A 26,692-nucleotide genomic window follows, 5' to 3' on the forward strand; every position below is an offset into this window, starting at 1 on the left:
ACCCAGCAGACAGGTGGCAGGGCCGGGATTAGAACCCATGACCTTGTGACTCCCAGGCCCGTGCTCTGTGCATTAGCACAGGCTGCTTCTTGCCATCCAGGTAGTTGGAAATACAAACCAGTTTTTTTGTTTGTTTTTTAAAATCCTTCCCTGTGTCTAGCTAAAAATGAGGAGAAGCAGGATGGCTTAGTGGATAGAGTACTGGACTGGGCGTCAGAAGGACCTGGGTTCTAATTTTGGCTCTGCCATGTGTCTGGGTGACCTTGGATAAGTCACATGACTTCTCTGTGCCTCAGTTACCTCACCCCAAAATGGGAGTAAGAGTGTGAGCCCCATGTGGTATAGGGACTGTGTCCAACCTGATGAACTTGTATATGCCCCAGTACTTAGAACAGTACTTGGCACAAAGTAAATGCTTACCAATCACCATTATTATTATTATTGTTGCTATTATTATTATTATTACATGTGCTAAGAATAAGCTAAAAGTTGTGGGGGGGTTTTATCCTTTGTTAGAGTGTGAAAATCAGTTTTTCCTTGTCCTACTGTCCCCCCCCGCCCCCCCCACACACATGCACTTTAAAAACGTGCAGAGTTACAGATCTGTGCAGTGTGAGTTTTCATTAGTTATCTACCACTTTCAACCTTTCTTGGTTTCAAGTAATGATACCAAGAAAGAGCAGTTCCCAGGTTCTGAATTTCCATGGAATTTCTGGAGCACGATCAAAACAAGTTAGTGAATTGATTTCATTGATGGTTCAGTGGTACAATTCTCGCCTGCCACGCGGGAGGCCCGGGTTCAGCATTTAGAACAGTGCTTGGCACCTAGTAAGCGCTTAACAAATCCATTACTATCTCATGAATAAAACTTGGAATTCTTCTGCCACTAAACAATCTGCTTTTCATCCCAGGCCGACATGCACGGCACACTGACATTTGTACTGATTCCCAGTCAACATAACAAGCCCCCGCCTGCTAAGGAGACAGTGGTAAGTGATTGTGTTCAGTAATGCTAAAAATTGCCATTTCAATTTCCAAGTCAAAGATGCTGCTTGTCCAATTAAATTCTAAACACTAAAAGGATTCCTTGAATATATATGAAACCAGATGTTTTCAGAAAATAGATTTAGGACTAGAAATTTCCTGCTATTTAGAAGCAGCTCTGCTGAAGATTAATACTAAAATGTAGTTTTTCAGGTGGCCATTAAGCCAGGAGCTTTCATTGAAAAATAGACAATATTTCTCTTCTGGCATTGCTGTTGTTTCTGAAGTTGTCCCATATCTGTTGGTGTGTTGTAGATATAAGCATATAAAGCAAAGGATTTGGGGAAATTCAATAATACCTGCATATATGTATGTGTGTATATATATATATAATACTCACATATTCAAGCAAAACACTGCAGCTTTAATCTGGCTTTAATCTATGTACAGCTTTCTTGCACACTCCCTACTCAATTGATTTACAATTGAATGATTGAATTAGTGCTTTCTGTGACAGAGCACTGAATTAAGTGTTTGGATGGTACAGTATAACAACTGGTAGATACATTCCCTGCCCACAATTAATTTATAGTATAGATGGGGATTTTTTTTCTTTTAGTTCTGGGAATTAAAATTTTACTTCTGGGAATCTTCTTTAATTATAAGCACCTGCTGTTATCATAGTGGATACAGAATTACAAAACTGAAGAAACACAGCACTGTTTTGCATTGCTTCTCTACAACTGCGTTATGTCATAACGGTTCCTTTCAGTTCCATGCATATTTTGATGCCGACCATGCCGTTTAAAGTCCTCCTTCCTTTTAAACTACTCTGAGGAGGAGGGAAGCCGCAACCAGGACACAATTTGTCTCAGAATTCAGTCAGTTTGATTCACCCTGACCTCTCAATCCCTACATATTTCCTGTTGCCTAGTCTCCAACTTCCAAGGTAACTGTGCAAGCATAAGAGCTAGGCGGAATTATAGAGGAGGGTCGGAGTGTGGCCCTTTACTCTTATGTCCACATTTATTCATTCATTAAATCGTATTTATTGAGTGCTTACTGTGTGCATCACAGTCTCTACGGCAGCCTAGTAACTCCTCTTTTGTGAAGTGAACGTGAACCGGCCGTTACCTGCTTTCCGAGGTGTGTTTTCAGAGCCCAGAGTGATTTCACCAGAACGAATTCTGTTTGATTTTATAGATAAAACCTAAATCATTGTCTAGCGCATTAAAGGCACAGGAGAGCAAAGAGGATCAAATGCAGTGCAAGTGGATAGTTTCCCTTGGGGCTAACCAAAAAAAATGGGTCTTAATCAAAGATACAAGAAGAAAAAAATAATTTGTTTTTTCATATGTGAATGGGTATTTGGATATCTGCACTGAACAGCTACGTGTGGTTTGATGGAGTTACTTAGTGTTTATTAAGCACTTTTTACGTGCTAAGCACTGTGCTATTCCTTGGGCTACCGTGTAGATGGGGGAAGACAGATAAAGCCAAGGCAGAATGATGGCAAATAGCAACAAGCCACAGAGCCAACAAATGGAGGAAATGGCTTCCTCACAGGGAACCCGACAGTTCTGAAGTCTGACCCTTTTCGATCCTTCCCATCCCTCCAGGCAAACAGTCCTTATTTACAAACCCTGGATGGGTGGTCTTGAAAGATTGCAAAGGGAACTTCCTGTGAACCAGATAGCAAACCCATCCATCTGGAGTAGCGTAGTCTCTTGGCAAGCAGTTTCCTTAACGTTTAACTGGAAGAGAAAAGATTTGCGAGGAAACAAGCACTGACCTTTCCGTACTCCAGATTCCCCTGCCCTTTTTCATTTACTGTGCTGGCTATATTTCATCATTTTTCTTTGTAGGTGGGCATAACCTTGTCTCTAAAACATCTAAAGCGTTTCTTTTAATGTTCGAAAGGAACAGCTGGCTTATTGTGGAGCATTATTATTAAGACTCAATAGCTACGTCTGAATATCTAGGTTGAAGATGCGAAAATGAACTAGGGAAGCAGGAACTTAATACATCGAAACCCGTATGATTCGTAGGATGAACATCCTAAGGCAGGGATATAGGTAACAATAGCCTATTCTCATTAATCCTAGCCTACCTCTTTTGAACTCTAGAGGTGGCTAAATGAAGCTGAAGTCTGTAGACTCATAAGCTTTTGTGGAAGGATCACGTCTAACATGTCTGTTTGTATTGTACTTTCCCAAACACTTAGTACAATACTGTGCACACAGTAAAAGGGCTCGGTAAATACCATTGACTGATTGCCATTTTAGGTGTTAAAAGCCATACGACAAATGAATAGAAGAGAATGAGTTTTTGATGTTCTAAATTTGTCCTTTTAAGCTTAGCTTTTAGAGTACGTTCCCTCTATTTGTTGTTTGAAACAAATAGAAATTACAGAAATTCTGCATATAACCATACGTTTTGAGCATCTGAAGGAAAACGGTAGAATTTATGTTGCAATATGCAGTTTCCAATTAGGTGTTCTGCAGGAGAAAGCACTTTCGAATACTTTAATCTTTTGATGAGGGAAAAGCAGCTTAGGTTGAACTGCCATCCTTTAAGCAGTATATATCTTTCCTTTAGTACCGAGAGCTGTACTAAATTTTCCCTCTCTAGAAAAGCTGCTTTTCGTATCCCAGCCCCAGCTGACACTGGTCAGCTCACTTGTAGCTTCATATATCAACCTGTTTCATTAGCAGAAAACCGCCTACTCTAAGAGTGCTCTGCTGCATTCCAACAATCAGTCAATCAATGGTATAATAATAATAATAATGTCGGTATTTGTTAAGCGCTTACATGTGCAGAGCACTGTTCTAAGCGCTGGGGTAGATACAGGGTGATCAGGTTGTCCCATGTGGGGCTCACAGTTTTAATCCCATTTTACAGATGAGGTACTGAGGCACAGAGAAGTGAAGTGACTTGAGTGCTTATTAAGCAGAGCACTATACTAAGTACTTAGGAGAGTACGATACAACAGAATTAGCAGACGCGTTCCCTGCCCATTCCTTGCCCATATCAGAGCTAAGTAGAATAGGGGTGAGGAAGAGGGAACACTGAGAACATTTGATAAAATATGGCGATCCAGGTTTTAAACTATGCTCTGGGACTTGGCTAAAGTAATTTTTAAAACACACATCAATGACCACACCCATAATCACTGTATATAAAGTTAATAGATTAAACTTTCCAGTTTAGAAAGTTCAGGGTTTTTTTTTTTTGGTTCTTTCTGTGGGGTTTTACAGTACGTATTAATCACTTACTATGTGCTAGGCACTGTACTAGTCTCTAGGTAGATACAAGATAATCAGCTTGGCGCAGTCCGTGTCCCATATAGGGCTCACATTTATTTGCCATTTTACAGATGAGGGAACCAAAGCACAGGAAGTAAAGTGACTTGGCCAAGTCACACAGCTGACAAGTGGTGGGCCCGGGATTAGAACCAGATCCTGCTGAGTCCCAGGTCTATGCTATCCACTAGGCCACACTGGTTCAGATGCCTGTTCATGCAGCTTCTGAATGAATGGGAGAAATGATGATCATACACCCTCTTGAGGCCTGGGGCTGGATAAAGAACTTCAATGAGTAGAAAGACTTATGAGGAAATTATTTTCATTTGTCGCTCATTCCCACCGTAGTCTGACCATCCCAATCCAAAGTACTGGTTGAACACAATTCTTCATTCCTGCTCTATCCCTCACACTCACTGAAAGTCAAAGTCACCTCTCCTCCCACTCTTTCCTACACTGTTTAGCTTAAATCTCCAGTTTATTCTTACACTTCCAATTAAAGATTTGAATTATATCTTAAAAACCCATACAGAAGGAAAATGGTGACCTCTATAAAGGTTGTAGAATCAGGCGCAGTAATGCAGTGGTTGAAGAGTAAAGTAAATATTGTTTTGAATAAAGAAAAGCACTAGAATTAAGTTAGCACATTTTTAACCATCCTTTGTTACTTTGCACATGCCCAGGTTAGTAGGGATTCGGTTTCCAGCCCATCATTTCCCGTTCTGAATTTGTAGTAAATGCTGTGATTCCACTTCATCCTCAGGTCTCCTTGAGTTCACAACCATTCTTTTATTTTCCTCATTTCTAAAAATGCTTTTTAGAAAGAACTGCCTCATCTGATTCAGGCTCATCTTTCACTAGCATAAAATTTCTCTTTTGAATTGCAGATAGCAGGAACTTCATGTGGAAAATGAAAGTTGCCATAGGTGAATTTATGAAGTACCCCAGAAGATATCCATAATTTAGTGTTTTGGTTGTAGGCATGCATAATGTAAGGAGCAGTGCATAAATTGTCCCTGAAGTGGAAGAGTTCTGATTTTTTTTCAAGGTGCTCAGCTTGATTCCTGAGGAAATCGGCTGGGGGAGAATTGAGCTCCAATAATAGATTTGACAGTTGGAATTCAAGGTGCTATCTCTTTCTGTGGGGACAGGGAAAGCCATTGTTCCAGCCACATTATTTTCAACTAACCTGGGCTTTGGGGTTGGGCTTTGCTCATCAGATCCGGACAGCCAGGTCGAATACCCTAAGAGTCCCTGAGCTCCACATGGGGTCTTTCAAACCTGTCTGCGCACTCCCATTCATTTACTTCAATCTTAGTACTGTGGAGAGTACAAATAACAATAGGCAATTCCCTGCCACGATGACTTACAGTCTAAAGAGGGAGACAGACATTATAGAAAAAAATGACTGTTATGTTTACAAGTGCTATGGCTGGGACGGGATTGAATAAAGGGAGCAAGTCCGGTGATGCAGAGGGAGTGGGAGAAGAGGAAAGGGGGTTCAGACAGGGAAGGCCTCTGGGAATGGGCCTTCAGTAAGAGCTTTGAAGCAAGGGTGTAATTGTCGGTCGGATTTGAGGAGGAGCGTTCCGGGCCAGTGGCGGACGTGGCGAGAGGCCGTGAGACACAAGATGGAGGTAGATGAGAAGTTAGCATTTAGAGAGCAAGTTGCTGACAGGGTGTAGTAGGAAGTGGTGTGTAGAGGCCAGGCTGGACTGCTTAAAGCAATTGGTGAGCAGTTTTTTTGATGTAGGTGGGATGGCAACTACTGGATTTTCTGATGAGTGAAGCAGTCTGAACGTTTTGTAAAAAATGATCAGGAGCAGAATGAATTAAGGACTGGAGTGGGGAGAGACAGGAGGCTGGGAGTACAAGGAGGCTGATGCAGTAATCAGAGAGGGAGATAAGTGCTTGCTTACTTTGGGAACGGTTTGGATGGAAGGAAAGGGCAGTTAGCGACTTTATAGTGGGACCGACGATTTCCAAAACTCCAAACCCTTCTCTGGCTCCTCCCTCAAAAACCTGCCCTTTAACCCCTGCACTCAAAATGAAAAGATGGCAACCAGCAGATATATCAAACAGAGAGATAATTTGCAAAAAACATTAATGAAAAGCTTCTGGTCCCTTCTAGCTTCATGGCTAGAGGTAGGTTTGTTTTTTTTAAAAAAAGTCATTATCGGATAAGTAAAGTTGTACAATTCATTCATTTCTTTACCCTTGTTTCCAGATCATGTGAAAGCTCATTTTGACTACGATCCCTCCGACGATCCCTACGTCCCTCCAGATTGGGGCTTTCTTTTCAGAAAAGGGACATACTTCATTCATCAGCCAGAGGATCAATTGGTGCAGGCCTACAGAGAGCGATGAAGACAATAGCCTCTGGCAGGGCTCTTCCAGGTAAAATGCAGTTCGGATAAAAAAGCAAGCACCCAAAGGCCCGCTCGTACATGAGCTTCAGTGCAAATGCTACAGCTTGGAGACTTTTCCAGCATATGTTCGAATTACCCTAGAGTTTGACCCATTTTAAAATTGCTCTTGTGTTTTGAAGTGGTTTCTGTTAATAATAATTCTGGTATTTGTTCACACTCTCATTGTCAAGTACTCTACTTACTTGGCTGGAATAAAGATAATAGTCCCTTTGACTCACAGTCTATATGAGGGAGCACAGTTTATGAATCCCACTTGCAGGTGAAGAACTGAGTACAGAAGTTAAATGACTTGCCACGGCACACAGAGACAAGTGCAGAACTGGATTAGAACCAAATCCTCTGATCTCCAGACTGTGCTCTTTTTTTTTAGTATATTTAAGTGCTTACTATGTGCTAGGCATGAACTAAATGCTGGGGTAGAGACGACTAAGCAGTTGAACCCACCTACAATGAGGCAACTGAGGCAAAGAGAATGAAGTGACTTGCTCAAGGACACACGGCAGGCAAGGGTGGAGTCAGGATTAAACCAGGTCCTTCTGACACTGAACTATGCCTTTCCACTAGGCCACAATGCTTCCATTAAGCTTTCTCGATTATTTCGTCATCATCGATGACATTTTATGAGACTTAAGTACAGAGCACTCTACTAATGCTGGGAGAGTACAGACGAGTTTCAGTCACCTTCCCTGCCCACAATGAGTTAAAATCTAGATCCATTTTGTTTTGAATCAGTAAGACAATTTGTTATAGAGTTGAGCAACCGAGAGGAGCTTTAGCTCAAAACGCTTCTTAATAATGCGACTATTAGTATTTTGACAGTGACATTCCAGGGAAAGTAACTGCTTAAAAGCCGATGTTCTTGGCCCATCCTGTCAGATTGTGTGTCGATGTGGTGTATAATGCTTTCGTGTCTCAAAGCACTGAGCTAAGCCCTGGGTAGATCAATACTGACATTTTATAAGATGTCCGCCCTACATCAGGATAGCGTTCTTTGAATTCATTACACTTCCTCTGGATTCTACCCACAGGAGGTTTTATACCAAATTCCTGGCGTACTGATCTACAAGATAGGCTGGTGTGAATTCATCATTCATTCAGTTTGTATTTATTAGTGTTACTATATGCAAGCACTGTACTAAGCTTTGGGAGACTACAATATAACAACAAACAGACAAATTCCTGCCCACAGCGAGCTCACGTTTAGAGAGGGTGTTTTGTGTGACCTTCTCTTTTTTTTGGTGGGGGAGTGTATTTGTTAAGTGCTTATTTTTGCCAGACACTGTATTGAGCTCTGGGCTAGAAATAAGATCATCAGATTGTACACAGTCAATGTCCCACATGGGGCTCCCAAGCTTTAATCCCCATTTTACAGGTAGGTAGCTGAGGCACAGAGAAGTTCAAGTGACTTGTCAAGTCACCCAGAATTCTTCAAGCAAAGCTTGTTGTTGGCTTTAAAATAGGTGACTAATACCTCCCCCCAATAAGAATATACTAGTTATACATATAAAATATCAATGATTATTCATTGATGTCTTTCTATGTGCAGACACTGTACTAAATGCTTATAGAGAACAGTAAAACGAGTTTGTTCATTGAATCGAATTTGAGTGCTTACTGCATGCCAAAGCACTTACTAAGCGCTTAGGAGAGCACAATTATAGCAGCATACGACACACTCCCTGCCCAAACGAGCTCACCGTCTAGAGGGAGACAGACATTAATATAAATAATAAATTAGAAATGTACGTGAGGCTTTGGGACTGAGGAGAGTTGGAAAAAAGGAGCAAACCGAAGTTAAGGGTGACGGAGAGGGATGGGAGAAGGGAAATGAGCTCTTGTGGGCAGGAAATGAATAGTGTAGGTGTATTCTCCCATCGCTTAGCACAGTGCTCTGTGCACTAAGGCTCAATAAATAGGAATCGACTGACTAACAAAAACTAACTGCCTGCTCCTGGAAGGATTCATACGTAGAAGTGGAGCCAGAATTTTCCAGCCCAAGCTTTTAGAGCCACATGATAGTATCTTGAGGCACTCGCCTAGAGGAGTGGGAATCCACCCCCACCCCACCCAATCGGAGACTTCTGTCTTTGTCTCTTGAGTGGTTAGCACAACATTTATTAACTTCCTTCTGGGCAGAGCACTGTACTAACGCTTGATATGGAGGCAGTGCAGCTGACAAAGGTCAGGAAGGCAGACTGAAACCAAAATGACCTAGGAAAGAGCCCCGTCCTTTTTAAACTTTCAGAGTCTGCTCGCCCTGACCTCCCACATGGTTTTTTGATTTTTTTTCATATGGTATTTGTTAAGCACTTACTGTGTGTCAAACACTGTTCTGAGCGCTGGGTATGTTAATTAAGTTGGACACGGTCCCTGTCCCACGTGCGGCTCTCAGTCTACATAGGAAGAGAACAGATATTCGAATCCCCATTTACAGTTGAGGAAACTGAGCGCAGAGACTTTATTGACTTGTCCAAGGTCCCACAGCAAGCCAGGATTAAACATCAGGCCCTTCTGACTCCCAGCCTGTGCTCTCCCCTGACCACACGCTTCTCGCAGATTATTTCAGGATGTACGTACTTTCACCTGGTATTCTTCTTCTCTGCTATGACAGTTGGTGTTGGCATATAGTAAACTCGTCCTCCTCCCAAGGAAAGCCTGATCCCCTCAGCCTTTGCAGCCAGGATGACTTGAGACCCAGGAGGAAAGACCTTGTGTTTGAAAAGAGCGGTCTCCAAATGGCCTCCCCAAGCTCACACTCTTAACAGAGGCCTGGGACCAGAGTCCCCGACACCGTGGCTCAATCCCAACTGGCAGAAACAAAGACCGCTGGGATTCTTATGGTTTTTGTAAAAGCAGCCACTGTGTGGCCTGGCGGATAGAACACGCCTGGTTCTAATCCTGGCACCATTTGCCTGCTCTGTGACCTGGGCAAGTCACTTGCCTGCTCTGGGCCTCAGTTACCTCATCTCTAAAATGGGGTGAAGATTGTGAGCCCCATCTGGGACGGGGACTGTGTTTGATATGATTAGCTTGTATCTCCTCAACGCTTAACAACAGTTCTTGACACACAGTAAGCGCTTAACAAATACCTCATCGCATCATCATTTCACATGCTGCGGCTATTTGCTTTCCCCAGAGAGCAAATATTAGCCCCAATCAGTGGTATTTATTGAGTACTTACTGTGTGCAGAGCACCGTATTAAGAACGTGGAAAGTACAGACAGTACAACAGGATTTAGCAGACATTCCTGCTTATAACGTGTTACTGTTTAGCACTCCAAAAGGGCAAACTAGATTTACTCTTTTCTCCTTTGAAGCGAAGCTCTCATTGCAGAATCTTTCACCAACTCTTAAGGATCCTGAAAACCAACTGAATTGCTCCAAATTGGATAGAATTTCTCATTGGATTTTAAAAGTAGAGAAATCAGATAGGAGTACCTCTCTTTACCTCGAGACTGTTCTCTGTGAGCAGGGAACCATGTCTCACAACTCCGTATATTGTACTCTCCCAAGAGCTTAGGACACAGCTCTGCACACAGTAAGCATTCCGTAAATATGGTTGATGAGTTCGGGTGGAAGAATTAAAATCGAGAAGCAGCGTGGCCGTGGATAGAGCATGGGCCCGGGAGCAGAAGGACCCGGGTTCTAATCCAGCCTGCCACCTGTCTGCTGTGTGACCTTGGGTAAGTCACTTCTCTGTGCCTCAGTTCCCTCATCTGTAAAATGGGGATGAAGACTGTGATCCCTGTGGGGACAGGGACTGTGTCCAACACGATTATCTCGTAACTACCCCAGTGCTAAACAGTGCCTGGCACCTAGAAAGCACTGAACAAATACCTTATTATTATTATGGCCATTTTTATTATTAAGAATTAACACAGACCGCACTGTCATTCAGTAACACATTAGGAATGTAAGTTTACCACCTTTCCAGGAGGAATGTCATTCCTTGAAAGCTTTTAAAAATCTTAATGACATATTAGTGACCTTGAAGCCTTTTGCAATTGGATATTATTCCCTAGGGTCTTTCCCACGTAGAACAAAAAACGTGACCCCCATTGTGTGATCCGAAACAGTGTGTTGTGGCAATGAAAGTGGGGAAGAAAGTTGGAGAAATCAGTATATTGCCGAGCCTGTAGAGGTATTCACCACTCCTGGCATTCGTGCCAGGGAAGACATGCTAAAGTGTCTAACCAGGACTCTCCTGCCCTTACTGTTGCGGTGCCCTGAGCCCTGCCCTCCTCCCTCAGCGGGTTTCACACTGCATCCGCCTCTCCAAAGTTGGCATTATAGCTCCGATGCCGGTGGCCGGCTCACTGGTCTCAGTCTCTTCTACGTCGAAGCTGACTCCCTGCCGGCATCCTGCCTCTGGCTCCCAAAGCTCCCTCTCCACCTCATATCTATGGACTGCCACTCTCTCCATCTTCAAAGCCATCCGAGGTCACGTCTCCCCACCACACCCTCATTTCCCCTGCTTCCTCTCCCTTCCTTGTCACCTGTGCTCTTCAGTCTATTCCCTCTGAGCACCTGATGTTCACCACCGTCATCCATACAGCACCTATGTACACATCTTTATACCTTGCCTATCTGCAGTCCTTGAGGCAGGGTCATGTCTACATACTCTATTGTACCACGTTTTCCCAAGCGTTAAGACAGTACGCCGCAAGGGTTCCTGCTCGGTAAGTACCACTGATGATTTTTATTGAGATGTCTCACGCCTCCCAGTTTCCAGTTCCTTTCACTAGGCCACCCTCCTTTGTTCATCATAATCCTTTCCACCTTTGACTCATGATTTATCCAGCAGTTTAACTTTATGCTTTGGTTCCAAAATCCAGGGAGTTGTGAAATTTTATGTCTTGGAATGTACTTAAAATCTAAAGAGAAAAAAATCAAAAATGGTGCAAACGTGTGCGTTAAAGATTTCTGAAACAAAGATTATTTTAAATTTGATTTCTAGGACAAACTCAGATTTTGTTCTCCCTTTGTTCTGATGTGGTTTTTTGCTTTTTTTCTTTTTTTGGCACTAAGGAAAAAATTTTCAGCAACAAAGGGAAGCCATGAAGCAAACCATTGAAGAAACAAGGAGCCAGAAAAATCAGGTGTGATGCGAACAGTCGAGAAATGAAAAAACCACTTTTTCTATTATCAAAAAGATTCTCCAAATCTAGAGTCATCAGTCGGGACGTCAGTGGACGTCCTTCGAGGTGAAAGACCTAAGATTCAAACCGCAGTGCCGACACAGCGGTGGAAAGTTTGAATTGATTCCCTTTTGATTAAATTGTGAAGGCTCTTAGACCCTTCTTTGAGATTACCAGTGGCTGTAACGGACAGCCGTAAATGCACGAAGTTGAAGCATGTCCCATCTGAGCTCTTCTGCTAACGTAAATAGACGGTGTTGTTCGGCTCCTGTTCAAGGTATCTCTCGTTGTTTGTTCAACAGGAAAAACTGTGGTGTGCAAAGAAGAATAAAAGAAACAAAAAAAGTTTTGTATAATGCCAATAAAAATGATGGTAAGTGCTCACCCCGGGCTGCCTCATTTGAGCTGTCGGGTCTGAAAAGGGCTTGAAAGGCGACCCACTTCGGGGGTAAAAAACACTAAACTCTCAGGAGGCCTGTTTGCCATCCCGACTCAGTCTCTGGCTTATTGCGTGTCCTTCACCGGGTCATTTAATCTCTGTTGACGTTCCCTGTTTTTATAAAGAGTTTCTTTGCCCTCCCTCTCTCGGGGATACCGTGAAAAAGGTGAAAGTCATTGAACACCAAAGAAAGGAACTGTTATTATTTAGCAGCTCTTAGAAATAAATTCAGTGCATTTTTTCAATCAAACGGTTTGTTCATTGAGCGCTTACTGGGTGCAGAGCACTGTACTAAGCGATTGGCGATTACAATATATCAGAATTGGTAGGAATGTTCCTGCCCACAGCGCTCATCAATTTAAAATCAGCCAACCATATGTTTTGAGCTCTTACTGTGTGCAGAGCGTTGCACTAAGGCCACTGGGAGACTACAATACATCAGAATTGCAGAAACGTTTCCTGCGCACAATGTTCACCAATTTAAAATTAGCCAACAGTAGTTGAGCTCCTACTGTAGGCAGAAACCTGCGTTCAGCTCTTGGTAGAGTGCAGTAGAAATAGTTGCGGTAGATTAGTCATCCAGTGAGGAGGCAGACATTAAATTGTAAGTAAGAGAAGTGAGTCAGCGATAGCGTATATAAACTACATACGTGAGTGCTCCGGAGAGTTATATGCCTCAACAGCCGGAGGCTGCCAGTGTGGCGGTTGGGAAAGGGCGGAGAGGGAATATAAACTGGATATTGGAGATTAATCATGGAGGCTTCTTGGAGGAGATATGTTTCAGAAGGTTTGAAGATAGGGAGAGCTGTGGTTCGGAGGACTTGAAGCGGGAGGAGTTTCAGCAGAGAGGATTGCCAGCGGAAAGACAAAAATGAGGCCAGTGAATACAAAATGGAAAGTGGAAGAGCGTCCATGTTTATAGCTTGGGCACTCCTAAGTCTTTCCCTTAGCAAATTCAAGTCAGGTGCCCAGGAATATTCTTGAAAGAATAAAGCATTTTAATATTAGGGTAAAGAGAATTTTTTGCAGTTATGGTAAATAATGGCTACATACCATATTCCTTTATATTAAGTCTCTCTCCCGATACTAAGCTCACTGTGGCCCGGAACGTTTCCCCTCCGTTGACAAAAGCTTAATCCAGTGCTCTGCGCACAGTAAACGCTTATAATTACTATTGATGGTGATGACGACACAAAACAGCCTCTCGAGATTCTTTTGCCTTAGAATAAATGCTAGAAAATCCTCTTCTCAAAAACAAAAAGAAACAAAAGACTATAACTCTTAGTGAGAGAGTATGACCCACTGATTCTTGCGTTAGATGTTTGGAGATGTCTCATTTTAACCCTGGGTTGCTCCTGGAGTGAATTGGAGCAAATGATTTGAATTTTTCTGTCTGTTTCCTCCTCTGTCGAAAGAGCTAATGTTAGCTTAAGGCCGACGTGCGGAATGATAAAAGGGTTGTAAAGAGTTCTTACAGAGAGCCAAAGTCCTGTTGAGAAGAGAATGAGGCATGACAGTGTATATCAAAGTGCAGTGGCTTTGAGGAGCGGCCCTGCACCTGTAAATTTTACTCAGAAATTCTGTTTAAGTAGTGATTTCACCCAAGGCCAGCCTTGTGCTCAGGCTTAACTAAAGCTGTCCGTGTTGGAGCCATGGAGAGCCAACCAACATTATTGGAGACATCAAAGTTGTGGCACATTTCCCACCCACAATGTTCAGCAATTAAAAATCAACCCACAAAATATTTTCAGCTCCTACTGTATGCAGAATCCTGCATACGGGGCTAATGGAGACTCGGGGAGATCTACAAGAGGTTTGCCTTTGAAAAATGAAACTCAGTTCATGTCCGGTGCCTGGGAGCTGCATCCTCTCTTCCCAACCTTTTTTCCTAATCCCACTGATTTTTGAGCAATGCGTGTTAGACTCCCCTCCCTAAAATTCCACTGATATTTAGCAGCAGGTGAAACAGTCTCCCAGCCCTAAGTACAGGATGGATGCCCCACTCAATGGTCTAGGAATAGATCAGGCGAGGGCAGTGATACTTGCTTGGCCAAGCCACTTCACTTCTCTGTGCCTCATTACCTCATCTGTAAAATGGGCCCTACGTGGACAACCCGATTACCTCGTATCTTCCCCAGCGCTTAGAACGTGCGCGGCACATAGTAAGCGCTTAACAAATACCATTATAGGCACATATCCTCATACTCGGATGCTTCCCCTATCTGTAACTTATTTTAATGTCTGTCTCCCCCAGTAGATTTAAAGCTGCTTGAGGGCAGGAACATGTTTACTTACTCTGTTGTACTCTCACAAGAGCTTGTACAGAAGTGCTTAGTAATTCCATTAATTCATTTTGTTTTGGTTTTTTTGCATGTTTCCCCCCTTCTAATAATAATAATGTTGGTATTTAAGTGCTTACTATGTGCAGAGCACTGTTCTAAGCACAGGTAATCAGGTTGTCCCACGTGAGGCTCACAGTCTTCATCCCCATTTTACAGATGAGGGAACTGAGGCCCAGAAAAGTGAAGTGACTTGCCCACAGTCACACAGCTGCCAAGTGGCAGAGTGGGGATTCAAACCCATGACCTCTGACTCCCAAGCTCAGGCTCTTTCCACTGAGCCACGCTGCTCCTCTAGACTGTGAGCCCATTGTTGGGTAGGGATCGTCTCTACCGTTGTCAAATTGTTCTTCCCAAGTGCTTAGTACAGCTCTGCACGCATTAAGCCCTCAATATTACATTTGAATGAATGAATTAATTGAAGAACCTCTCTGTCTCACACACATACATTCCCACCATCGACAATGTCATTATTTTTTATCTAGGTATCTTCAACTCATGCCCTGTGCGAAGCATTGTTCTAAGCTCTGAGGAGCAGGGTCACCAGTTAACCCATGCTCCCTTGTCCCTTAAGGGGTTCCCAATCTAAGCAAGCCCCCCACGTAGGGTAGCCCGCCGAACACAGAACATAAGCGTGTACATTACAAACAACATTAGAGCAAGTGAAGATGCAGTGTAAAATCCATCATTTAAAACAGTCCTTGGAGGGCCTTGGTCCTTTGAGTCCCTTCCATTTCTAGACAGACAGTCGTGGGCTACAGATGGCCACAACCGTCCCGAGGTTCCGTCACTTGTGCAGACGTGAGTTCCACCCTGTTAAGTAGGAGAGAGATGTAGCCCTGGACATCAGACCAAACCCCTCTTCCCCCAACCCCAGGAACCACAAACGGGCCTGGGGCTACTCGTGCAAGCTCCCAGCCAGCTCCCAGCCTTCAGCATTTCAGGGAGCAGCAGGATTTCACCGCTGGTACTGACTCCTCCCCCGCACCACGTCTCCCCGCACGCACCAAGGGAATGGCATCCAAATGCATATGCGTGTCTGCAGTTTGGAACAATAAGGTATATGAATGATTTTTATTGCCTTAGGAAACGTCTGTAGAGATTTTGATGATCTCTTCTCTATTTCTTTCTCCAGATTACGACAACGAGGAAATCTTGACGTACGAAGAGATGTCACTGTATCACCAGCCAGCTAATAGAAAAGCCCATCATTTTGATCGGGCCCCAGAACTGTGGTCAGAATGAGCTGCGGCAGAGGCTTATGAATAATGAAACCGACCGGTTCGCGTCGGCAGTTCCCCGTAAGTTTCGGACACTCCCGTTATCTGGTCCTTGGCCTGTATGATCCACTGGGGCTCTGACAAAGAAGGATAGTTCTTCCGCCCACTACAATAAGCGTTGCCAGTGATGGAAAGCAACATAATGCCTCAGCGTCTCTGCGGGACCAAGTTCCTAAAGAGGTGTGGTTAGGGTGCTCTTATTGCTCGTGCCTTTCACACGGGACATTCTGGTTGTTCCAAAGTGGAATCCTAATATCCTTGCCTGACCAAATTCCAAATCTCCGTCCTTATCATTCCCCTCCCTCCGAAGCGGAATTAGATTTCAACAACGATGGAGCCACGGTCTCTGTTAAACTGTAGGTCTGCTTCGGGTTCTTATGGCATGCCATGAGCGTGGCTATGGTGAAAGTGTTGAAAACACAGATCAGAACCCAGTCACTGCCCACAGCAGCTCACGGCCTAAACTAGGAAGCTTGTGAACTTGGGTAGAAATACAGACATGTCACTGTGGTGAAAAGGTGTAGACTCCAGTTGTTTCAGGGTGAAATGCCTCAAAGTCATCTGCGTTAATCGTGAAATTAACATTTACTATTTGCACTGTCTAGAAATATGGTGGCTCCGTCGATCTATAGCCCTGTTTTCCACTGGCTATTCAGTAGCGTAGAATCCACGGTTAAACGTTTGGCGTTTCTTACGTGGGAATTGTTTTTCCTATCTTTTCTTTCATTTTGTTTATCTTAGACACAACCCGGACTAGAAGAGACAATGAAGTGGCTGGCAGAGATTACCACTTCGTCTCCCGGCAGGCCTTTGAGACTGATATAGCTGCTGGAAGTTCATCGAACACGGCGAGTTTGAAAAAACTTGTATGGTACCAGCATAGATTCGGTGCGGCAAGTCATCAACTCCGGAAAGATCTGCCTTTTAAATCTTCATACGCAGGTGAAGCTCGAACTGAGCACTTATTATGAATATTTGTGTACACGTCTGTAATTTATTTATTTGTATTAGTGTCTTCCCCTCTAGATGTGAGCTCGTTCTGGACAGGAATGTGTCTGCTGTTATGTTGTACTCTCCCAAGCGCTTAATACAGTGCTTTGCACACAGTAAGTGCCCAATATACAACTGAATGAATGAATGACCCATGCTTCTGAGGGCAGTTCCTGAACCAAATATGGAATCTGAACAGTAGCTCCAGCTGTTTATTACCCAGTTTACTGCTCTTTTGGCTTTTAGTAGTTGTAACAGATTCCCTTTTTTGCTTTCATCATGTATTTTGGTCAGATGGGAGCAAAGAAATATTTTATTTACTTTATCGACTTGAGCGCTAATTCTCTTCCCCTCTTCAAAACCCTACTTAAAACTCACCTCCTCCAAAGGCCTTCCCAGACTGAGCTCCCCTTCTCCCTCTACTCTACCGCCCCCCCTTCACCTCTCCGCAGCTTAACCCTCTTTTCCCCCATTCCCTCTGCTCCTCCCCCTCTCCCATCCCATCCCCTCAGCACTGTACTCGTCTGCTCAACCGTATATATTTTCATTAACCTATTTATTTTTTAATGAAATGAACATCGCCTTGATTCTATTTAGTTGCCATTTTTAGGAGATTTCTCCCCCTTGACTCTATTTATTGCCATTGTTCTTGTCTGCCCGTCTCCCCGATTAGATTAAGCCCGTCAAACGGCAGGACTGTCTCTATCTGTTGCCGACTTGTTCATTCCAAGCGCTTAGTACAGTGCTCTGCACATAGTAAGCGCTCAATAAATACTATGAATGAATAATGAATGTGCCAAGCTCTTTCCTTTTACTAGTGTTTCACCAGCATAAAAATATACCACTTAATGTATTACTAGTGCTTGCTGTGTTACAGCACTTTACTAAACACTGGGAAAATAGAATATGCCGGAGTTGGTAGACACCTTCCCTGCCACAAAGAGCTTATAGTCTAGGTAAGCCCTGCGTGAGCTAATAGTTCATCTTTCCTCCGAGTTTCTGCTCATTAATGTATTCCAGATGCGTAGGAGATATTTAAAAGGGAAATTGCTCAGACTGCAAGCAGCCTGTGTTTAAGGTTTAGGGAACATTTTATTGTCTTGCTCTATCAGCAGACATACAGATATAAAAACTCTCTCCTCTTCTGCCACCCTTTCCAACGGCATAGTAGTCATGAACAGAAGTTAATGAAGTAACTGACATTTTGAACCAATTATGGCCCGGAAAGGCAGTCCCCGATTAGACTGTAAGCCCCTGAATAGCCTGTAAGCCCGCAAAGGGCAGGGACTGTCTCTATCTGATGCCGATTTGTACATTCCAAGCGCTTATACAGTGCTCTGCACATAGTAAGCGCTCAATAAATACGATTGAATGAATGAATGAATCTTAACTCTTGGCATGGGCAGTATCTACCGTAATCAGAACAACCATTTGTTGTGTCTAGATTAAAGCTCCTTGGGCAGAGGATGTGTCTTCATTCAGTGTTTATTAAGTGCTTACTTTGTGCAGAGCACTGTACTAAGAGCTTGGAGAGTTTACCAACTCAGTTGAAATGTACTCATCCAAGACCTGTTTGATATTTCTGAGCTCTATTTTCTCAATTTTTCATTTTCAAAATCACCCATATAATAATAATAATGTTGATATTTGTTAAGTGCTTACCCAATTTTGAGTCACAAGTTAAATTCCAAGCCGTGGAAATCTAGCTAGAGTTGGAGCCCCAAGTAAAACAGGAGCTGGGTCCAAACTGATTATCTTGTGTCTGTGGACATAGTAAGCATTTAATGAATGCCTTTATTATAAACTCTATAGCTTAAAACAGCTGGCATGGTAGAGAGATGGCTCATTAGTGCAACTCTCTTCTTGCATGTGTTTACCCCTTTCCACATTCTCTCAGCTTCCCCAATAGTTCTTCTCAGCAAGTATTGAGCAAGTATTATTTTCCCCCTTTCAAATGAGGGGGAAAAAGAGACACAGAGACGTGCTCAAATTCACACAGCCAGGAACGGTCAGACAAGAACAGATACTGCAGGTATATTGAGAGAACTAGCAGAAAAGCATTTAATGAAAGGTTCACAATGTACTTGTTATTGCATTACAGTTACGTCAGCCTCTCACCTGGATTTTACCGATAGCAACTTTTTTTTAACATTCTTCCCTTTACCTCCCTTTTTGAAGTCCATTTAACATATTTTAATCCATAACTTGTAAATTTCCTTTCTTTTTGTTGACATGTGGCAGGTTTAGAAGTGCCTCCTGAAGTCATTTCAGGGGTACATAGAATGAGACCAAATGGGAAAAAAAACCCTACCCCGAACTCCTCATTGTATCTCTTCTTTCTAGTCATTGAAGAGCCTCCGGAATTCGGATCTGAAGCCATACATCATCTTCATTGCACCCCCTTCCCAAGAGAGCTCCGTGCACTTTTGGCCAAAGAGGGTAAAAACCAAAGTAATGGCGGTGTTTCTGTTGGGGAGCTTGCGCTGATCGGTTGCCGATTGCGGAAGGCAAGCAAGCAGTCAACAGCTAGGTCTTTCAGCCGGAGACCTCAAGCTTTCCTGGGAATTTTCAGAGCTACATTAATTTCTGTGAAAACCAGGAGGAGCATAACTTGCCCTTTCTCCAGATAATCCAGGACTCCTCCCTAGACAGACTAGAAGTCAGCCATGGATGCAGGGCCTTCTTGGCCTTGGGTCCCCCTCGCCAGACTATGAGCTTGTTGTGGCAGGGAATGTCACTTTATTGTTGAATTTACTCTCCCCAGCGCTTAGTACAGTGCTCTGCACACAGTAAGTGCTTAATAAATACAATGAATGAATGAATGAAAGGGACTCTACTCCAGATCTGACTCTGGGCTCCTGCAGTTTATGGTGAATGCAGGTGAGCTGGTAAGACAGAGTTACTTCTGCGGGGCTTAATCCGGACATAGCCGAGGACTTCAACTCCAAGACTTCCTCCACTCTCATACCAGGCCTGAGCCAGAAAAAATGCCTTCGAGGCACCCTCCCTCTCCATCCCCCAGGGGCTCTAGTTTACGTACCCCAAAATTCCTTCGGTATATAGCTTCAGCAGCCATAGTTTAAGATCTGAACCCTGCCAAGTAAACAGCATGCTAAGTAAAAGCATGGCCTGGAAGTCGAATGTGGTTAATGCTATTAGAAATAATAACTGTGATATTTGTTAAACTCTTACTAAATGCCAAGCACTGTCCTGGGGTAGATACAAAATAGGCACCCATATGGGGCTCACAATCTAAGTTGAGAGAGAAGAGGTTTCCAATTCCCATTTTCAGATGAGGGAAATGGAAAGCACATAGTCATTTCCTGATTAGTCCACACAGCAACAAGTGGCGGGCCAGAATTGAACCCATCCTCCGACTCCTAGGCCAGTGCCGTTTCCATTAGGCTACAGGCCTTTCTTTATACTCAGTTGCTTCCCTACCTCCAGATTTTAAAACATTTTTTCCCCCATTGACTTGTAAACTCCTTGAGGGCAGAGATTGCGTTTAGTACTCTGTGGTAATCGGGGAAGGCCTCTTGGAGGTGTGTGATCTTAATAATAGTTTGAAGGGACAGAGTGGGTCTGCATATTGAAGAGGAGGGTGCTCCAGGCCAGCGGGAGGATGTGGGAAGGAGTCAGCAGCGATAGATGAATCGGGGTGCAGTGAGTGAGCCGGTGCTAGAGGGGCAGGTGTGCGGCTGGACTGTAGTATTCATTCATTCAATCATTCTTATTACTGACGCTTACTGTGTGCAGAAAGCAGCGTGGCTCAGTGGAAAGAGCACGGGCTTTGGAGTCAGAGTCATGGGTTCGAATCCCGGCTTGGCCACTTGTCAGCTGTGTGACTCTGGGCAAGTCACTTAAGTTCTCGTGCCTCAGTTCCCTCATCTGTAAAATGGGGATTAAGACTGTGAGCCCCACGTGGACAACCTGATTCCCCTGTGTTTACCCCAGCGCTTAGAACAGTGCTCTGCACATAGTAAGCGCTTAACAAATACCAACATTATTATTATTAGTAGTAAGTGCTTGGGAGAGTACACTTTTAGCAATAAACAGACACATTCCCACCCACAATGAGCTTATTCATTCAATTCATTCATTGGCATATTAATTAAGCGCTTACCGTGTGCAGAACACTGTAGTTAGTGCTTGGGAGAGTACACTACAACAATAAACACATTCCCCACCCACAAAGAGCTTACAGTCTAGAGCTTATATCAGTGAGGTGAGTAATGTTGGTATTTGTTAAGCGCTTACTATGTGCAGAGCACTGTTCTAAGCGCTGGGGTAGACACAGGGGAATCAGGTTGTCCCACGTGGGGCTCACAGTCTTCATCCCCATTTTACAGATGAGGGAACTGAGGCACAGATAAGTGAAGTGACTTGCCCACAATCACACAGCTGACAAGGGCAGAGCTGGATTTGAACCCATGACCTCTGACTCCAAAGCCCATGCTCTTTCCACTGAGCCACGCTGCTTCGGGTAGGATGGGACCAGCTGGTAAAGTGGTAACAAAAAGTTGAGCTCAGAACTGTGAAAGTCCATGACTTTTCTAGAGGAAAACTGGACTCTGAGCCAGTGAATGTACGCTTGGACCCTGAGTGGTGACTCTGGGGATCAAAGGAGGTCACAAATTGTACTTTCCAAGCACTTAGTACAGTGCTCTGCCCACAGTAAGCGCAATAAATCCGATTGAATGAATGAATGAATGCATTTCATGTAAACAATTGGATCTTTCTGCTTTGCTATCTCTTTTTGAAAAAGAAACTTTTTTTTTTTAAACAAATAGTAGCAAAACTTGCATAAAATTAAGGGAGAAAGTAAGAGTATACGTCAGATGGCAGTAGGTTAAAGTTGATTCTGACCAAGCCTGGATCTCCATAGAGAGCGGTGTTGGAACCTTCCATTGAGAAGGAACCAAGTCTCCCTTGGTTCCGGGCAACTCTGGGTTGAAGAACGTGAGTGAAGGACAATTAATTCCAGCGGATGTGGGAGCGCCAGTGCCGGTCTTTCATCCCCTGGCGCGGGCCATGGTCTGTTGGAATCCCCATAGGCACTTAGTAGATGCTGTTGAAGGAACGAATGAGCTACGTAGTGTGTCTGCAGTTTCAGCCTTTGTACGTTGTGAACTCGAGTTAGACCCAATGTTGAGAATCCAAAAAGAGACCTGTAAGGTCTCCTGAAGCTTCTGACTGCCCTATTAGTTATTCAAAGATGGCACAGTGTTCTTCAGTCAGGCTCCTACAAGAGAGAACCCAAGGCTTGCCTCTGAACTAAGGGCTCAGCGAGTGCCCGGCCTGGTGTATGTCATTCTGGCTGGAAAAGGAGGAAGCCCCATTACAGAAACTGCCCAGGGACAAACCCAAAGTTATGTTGCGGGTTGAGCTCTTGTAAATTCAACCAAAGAACACAGAAGTAGCTCAGTCAGTCGGTCGTGTTTATTTAGGACTTACTGTGTGCAGAGCGCTGTGCTAAGTGGTTGGGACACATCCCCTGCCATAGTGAGCTTACTGTCTAGAGGGGGAGGACAGACATTAATATAAGTAAATAAATTAACGGATATGTACTTCAGGGCTGTGGGGGTGAGATCGGGGAGGGGGGGGGGGGATAAGGGAACGAGTCAGGGGCAATGCAGAAGGAATGGAAGAAGAGGAAAGGAAGACTTAGGGAAGCGCCTCGTACCCATTGCCCTTTTTAAATTAGTGACTTGCTGTTGGCATAAGATTTTCGGTGTTTTAGTTTTGTAGTCGGGACCTATATTGATGGGCCCTTGGACAGCTCTCTAATTATGAAAGATCTGGGATGAGAAGGAGAGTTCTTTTGAAGGCCCGAAGCGACCTGTTTGTTTCAGCTTGATTCTCGTGGGCCTTCACTGGCCCCCCTTATGTTGTGAACATTTTTCGGTGCTGGGCCACTTATAGCCGTAAGTCCTTGGAATCATTAGTGACCGCAGCGACCCACCCTGATCCGTAGGACAACTTGGTGAGGATGGCTGTTTTGAATGCTTGCCGCAGCCAGTACAAAAATTGGGTTATTTAACATAGGTAGTTCCCTGGCCCTAGGGACTAAGTTCCAGTTGATGTTGGTAGGATATAGAGGTTTAAATCCACTGTTTGGCGTGCTGATGCTGCTATTTGAAGGTGACACCTTATGACTAGCCCATTTTCCCTGTTTTTAAAGAAGTAAATTCAATATGGCTGAGATGCATTCATTTCATCGTATTTATTGAGCGCTTAACTGTGTGCAGAGCACTTTACTAAACGCTTTGGGAAAGTACAATAGAACAATTAACAGTGACATTCCCTGTCCACTAGAAGTTTACAGTCTGGGAGGAGGCGGGGGAGACAGACATCAATACAAATAAAATAACAGGCACATAAGTGCTGTGGAGCTGGGAGGGAAGATGCATATTTAGGGAAAGAAGGAATGAGGGAAGAAGAAATATGTCACCTGGGGGGCTCTCAAAAAATAAGGTATTCAAAAAATAAAGGCAAATTTTCTGCCTTGAAGTAGAATAATTGGTGGTGGCCCATTTTCCTACATATCGTCAGCATCCAACTCTTATTTATTGGCCACATACTGTGGGCAGAAGACTGAACTTAGGTGGGTGGGAACATAAAAGAGGAAGCTATAGAGAACCTTACCGTCTAAGCACTTGATAACCATCTCCTCCGTCCCCTGGGGCCAAATTGAGGCTCATTTGTAAATATCAGGCACCGAATCAATTATCTGCAGGTGAAGGTAGTAAATCTCAGCAGGATTGAGAAGACAGACCCAATGAGGAGACTTTGCTCGGGAAGAACAAAGAGTATAAACTGGGGTACAGTGGAAAATAGCCTTTAAGTAAAAGGGAGAGAGCTGATAAGAGTGTCTTCATTGTAGTTTTAAGTGCCTGCTATATATCAAGCTGCCGTTTTAAGCCTTGGAGTTGATAGAAGTTAATCAGTCTTGAAGACAGCGGTCAGGTGCTTTTGTCTGATGAGGGAAATAGGCAACTGTTGGAGATTTGTGGGGAGATGTGTGCCCAGTGAATGATCAGTCGATCAGTGGTATCTATTGATACCATAGAACATTGTACTTAAGTGGGAGAGAATAGTGCAACAGAGTTGGAAGACACATTCCCTGCCCACAAGGTACTTACTGTCCAGAGGGGAGGTTTTAGGAAAAATGACCCCGGCAGCTGAGTCAAGAATGGACGGGAGAGGGAAGAGACAGAAGCCAGGGAGGTCTGTGAAGAGGCTGGGCCGTAGTCGGGTAGAGATAGGGTAAGTGCTTGGACACGAGTGGGCTAGCAGTTTGGATTTTATGCCTGTTTCTTAATTTGATTTGCATTCCCGGAGGCTCACTCCTGTCTGAATTCTCAGATGCTGCTGGTACAATAGCTGTTCACCAGAAGTAGGCTTTTCATCTCCAAGTCATTTGGGTGTTGAACTAATCAGGTGGGAGAAATGCAAGTTTCCGTGCATATCAGGGATTGCTCTTTGCTTGTTTTAACCCCCAGGCGGTTGTGACGTTACTGCAGAGCTCCTGGTGGAGCTCTCATTTCTCTAGGAGCTCAGTATTGAGCTGTTTGGTGGTTGGCAGGTCATTTTTCCACAGAATGGTTCTAAAGAGTGAGCTAGGTACTGATGATCTGTCCTTGATAACTGGTTATGCAACTCCTGAGCCATATGCAACAGACCACCTATCTCCCCACCTTTAAAGCCTTTTATTAAAATCACCTAATAATAATAATTATGGTATTTTTCAAGCACTTACTAGGTACTAAGCACACATCTCCTCCAAGAGGTCTTCCCTGACTGAGCCCTCACTTCCCCTACCACTTCTTCCTTCTGTGTCACTTGGATCTGTATCCATTAAATCCTTAACATTCATTCATTCACTGGTATTTATTGAGCACTTACTGTGTGCAGAGCACTGTACTAAGCGCTTGGAAAGTACAGCCCCACATCACTTAGGTACATAGCCATAATTTATTTTAAAGTCTCTTTCCCCTTCTGGACTCGTTGTGGTCAGGGTGTGAGTCAGTCCACTCTGTGGTATTGTACTCTCCTAAGCGCTTAGTACAGGGTTCTGTAGGCCGTGAGTGTTCAATAAATCCCACTGATTGTTATTCGGCACCTTGAATGGCAGCTGGTTTCCCCATGTATCTTTGAGGTTCCTCTGCCACATCGTGATGTAGTTAAGAAGATAAAACCGTGTAGATTGTGGATACTTCTCAGACGTTTCCTGTAAGCAGGAAAAAGATGGTGTTTGGCACATTCACTCGGCTAATGTTGAATTAGGGGGATGCTGAAAGGTATGGGATTTTGCAACGATAGCCCTTCCCTCCCAAACACTCTATACAGCCAATCCTACTTGTTTGGGAGGACAGGCAACCCAAACCTTGAAGCAGGGTGGTCTAGGGAATGACTGTGGGCTTGGGAGTCAGAGACGTCGGGTTCTAATTCTGGCGCCACCTTTACCTGCTGCGTGACCTTGGACAAGTCACTTAACTTCTCTGCACCTCAGTTCCCTCCTCTATAAAATGGGGATTCAGTTCCTGTTCTCCCTCTTACTTAGACTGTGAACCCCAAGGCTTAGTTCAGTGCTTGGCACATAGGAAGTGCCAATTTTAATGATATTACCTTTGAATCATAGGTGAAAGCTTGAACTGCAGCTCTCAGCTGCATGCACATTGCTGGCATTATCAAAAGATATTTGAGGGCCCACTTTGTGCTAAACAGAATAAGAGTGCTGTGAGGGGATTTTGCATCTTCAAGAAACCTGCTTTCAAGCAGCGGGTGTTTCTTTGAACCCACATAATGGAGTAAGCAGTTCCTCTGATGAAAAAGAAAAGCTTTTGATGGAGCAAAGACAGTGTGGTTGGAACGGAGATGTTTGAGCTTTTACCGACAACTAATATTACAGTCACTTTGCTCTTAAATCCAAATGAAGCTTGATTACCCCAGATATTGAAAATGGTCAACATGTTTGTTTTTGGATTGGCTTTTCACAAACAGGATTAAGTACCTTACTAATTATTTATATGCACACGGGAACCATTTCATGTTTTCCTGTTGTGATGTTTGTAGAAGATTGCACGGGGACTTTTCCTCTGCCCTAAATAAACATCAGCCTCAGCCTCCTATCCTGTATCCCTTTTTACCGCTGCTGAAGACAGAACACCTGTTGGATAGAAAATTGGTCTGACCTAGAATGACTATTCTGATATTCTGGGGGATGTTCTGGATCCATGAACCTTGTGAGTTTATATAGAGGTACTTCCAAACACTCGTTTTTATACTGTATTGCAGAACATTTGTAGAAAGTCTCAGTTGCTATCTATTCCTGCAACTGAATCAATCAGTGATATTTACTCAGCGCTTACTATGTGCAGCGAACTGTATTTAGCACTTAGGGAAAGTACAGTTTTAAATAGAATTGGTAGACCTGATCCCTGCCCTCGAGAAGCTTACAGCCTAGAGGGAAGACAGACATTTAAAAACATTACAGATAGGGGAAATGGGAGAGAATAAGAATATGTACGTAAATGCTTTGGAGCTGAGGGAGGGGTGACTATCGAGGGCTTAAGGGGTTCAGATCCAAGAGTGTAGTTGACGCGAAAGGGAGGGCAAAGAGGGGAGATGAGGGTTTAGTCAGGGAAGGCCTCTTGGAAGAGATGGGATTTCAGGAAGGCTTTAAAAGTGAGGAGAGTCAGATTCCCATGTTCCTAGGGAGCCAGCTCTCCTCCTCTCCAGTTCTCCCCCTCCCCCCGGTCCACCTCAATTGGTTTCCTTCTGATACCTTG

General features: G+C 43.8%; 1 protein-coding gene across 1 annotated transcript in view; it reads left to right on the plus strand.

The window, feature by feature from the left end:
* Positions 1-26,692, plus strand: part of PALS1 (protein associated with LIN7 1, MAGUK family member) — a 120,967-nt gene that overhangs the window by 88,938 nt on the left and 5,337 nt on the right. Inside the window, 14 exon segments of the mRNA XM_029062017.1 lie at positions 912-993; positions 6,514-6,683; position 7,224; positions 11,744-11,814; positions 12,156-12,190; positions 12,192-12,226; positions 15,767-15,833; positions 15,835-15,932; positions 16,653-16,742; positions 16,745-16,765; positions 16,768-16,853; positions 19,245-19,311; positions 19,314-19,352; positions 19,559-19,560. Coding sequence (XP_028917850.1) covers positions 912-993; positions 6,514-6,683; position 7,224; positions 11,744-11,814; positions 12,156-12,190; positions 12,192-12,226; positions 15,767-15,833; positions 15,835-15,932; positions 16,653-16,742; positions 16,745-16,765; positions 16,768-16,853; positions 19,245-19,311; positions 19,314-19,352; positions 19,559-19,560 — 864 coding nt within the window.

This window comes from Ornithorhynchus anatinus, chromosome 1 (assembly GCF_004115215.2).
Source record: "Ornithorhynchus anatinus isolate Pmale09 chromosome 1, mOrnAna1.pri.v4, whole genome shotgun sequence".
NCBI lineage: Eukaryota > Metazoa > Chordata > Mammalia > Monotremata > Ornithorhynchidae > Ornithorhynchus > Ornithorhynchus anatinus.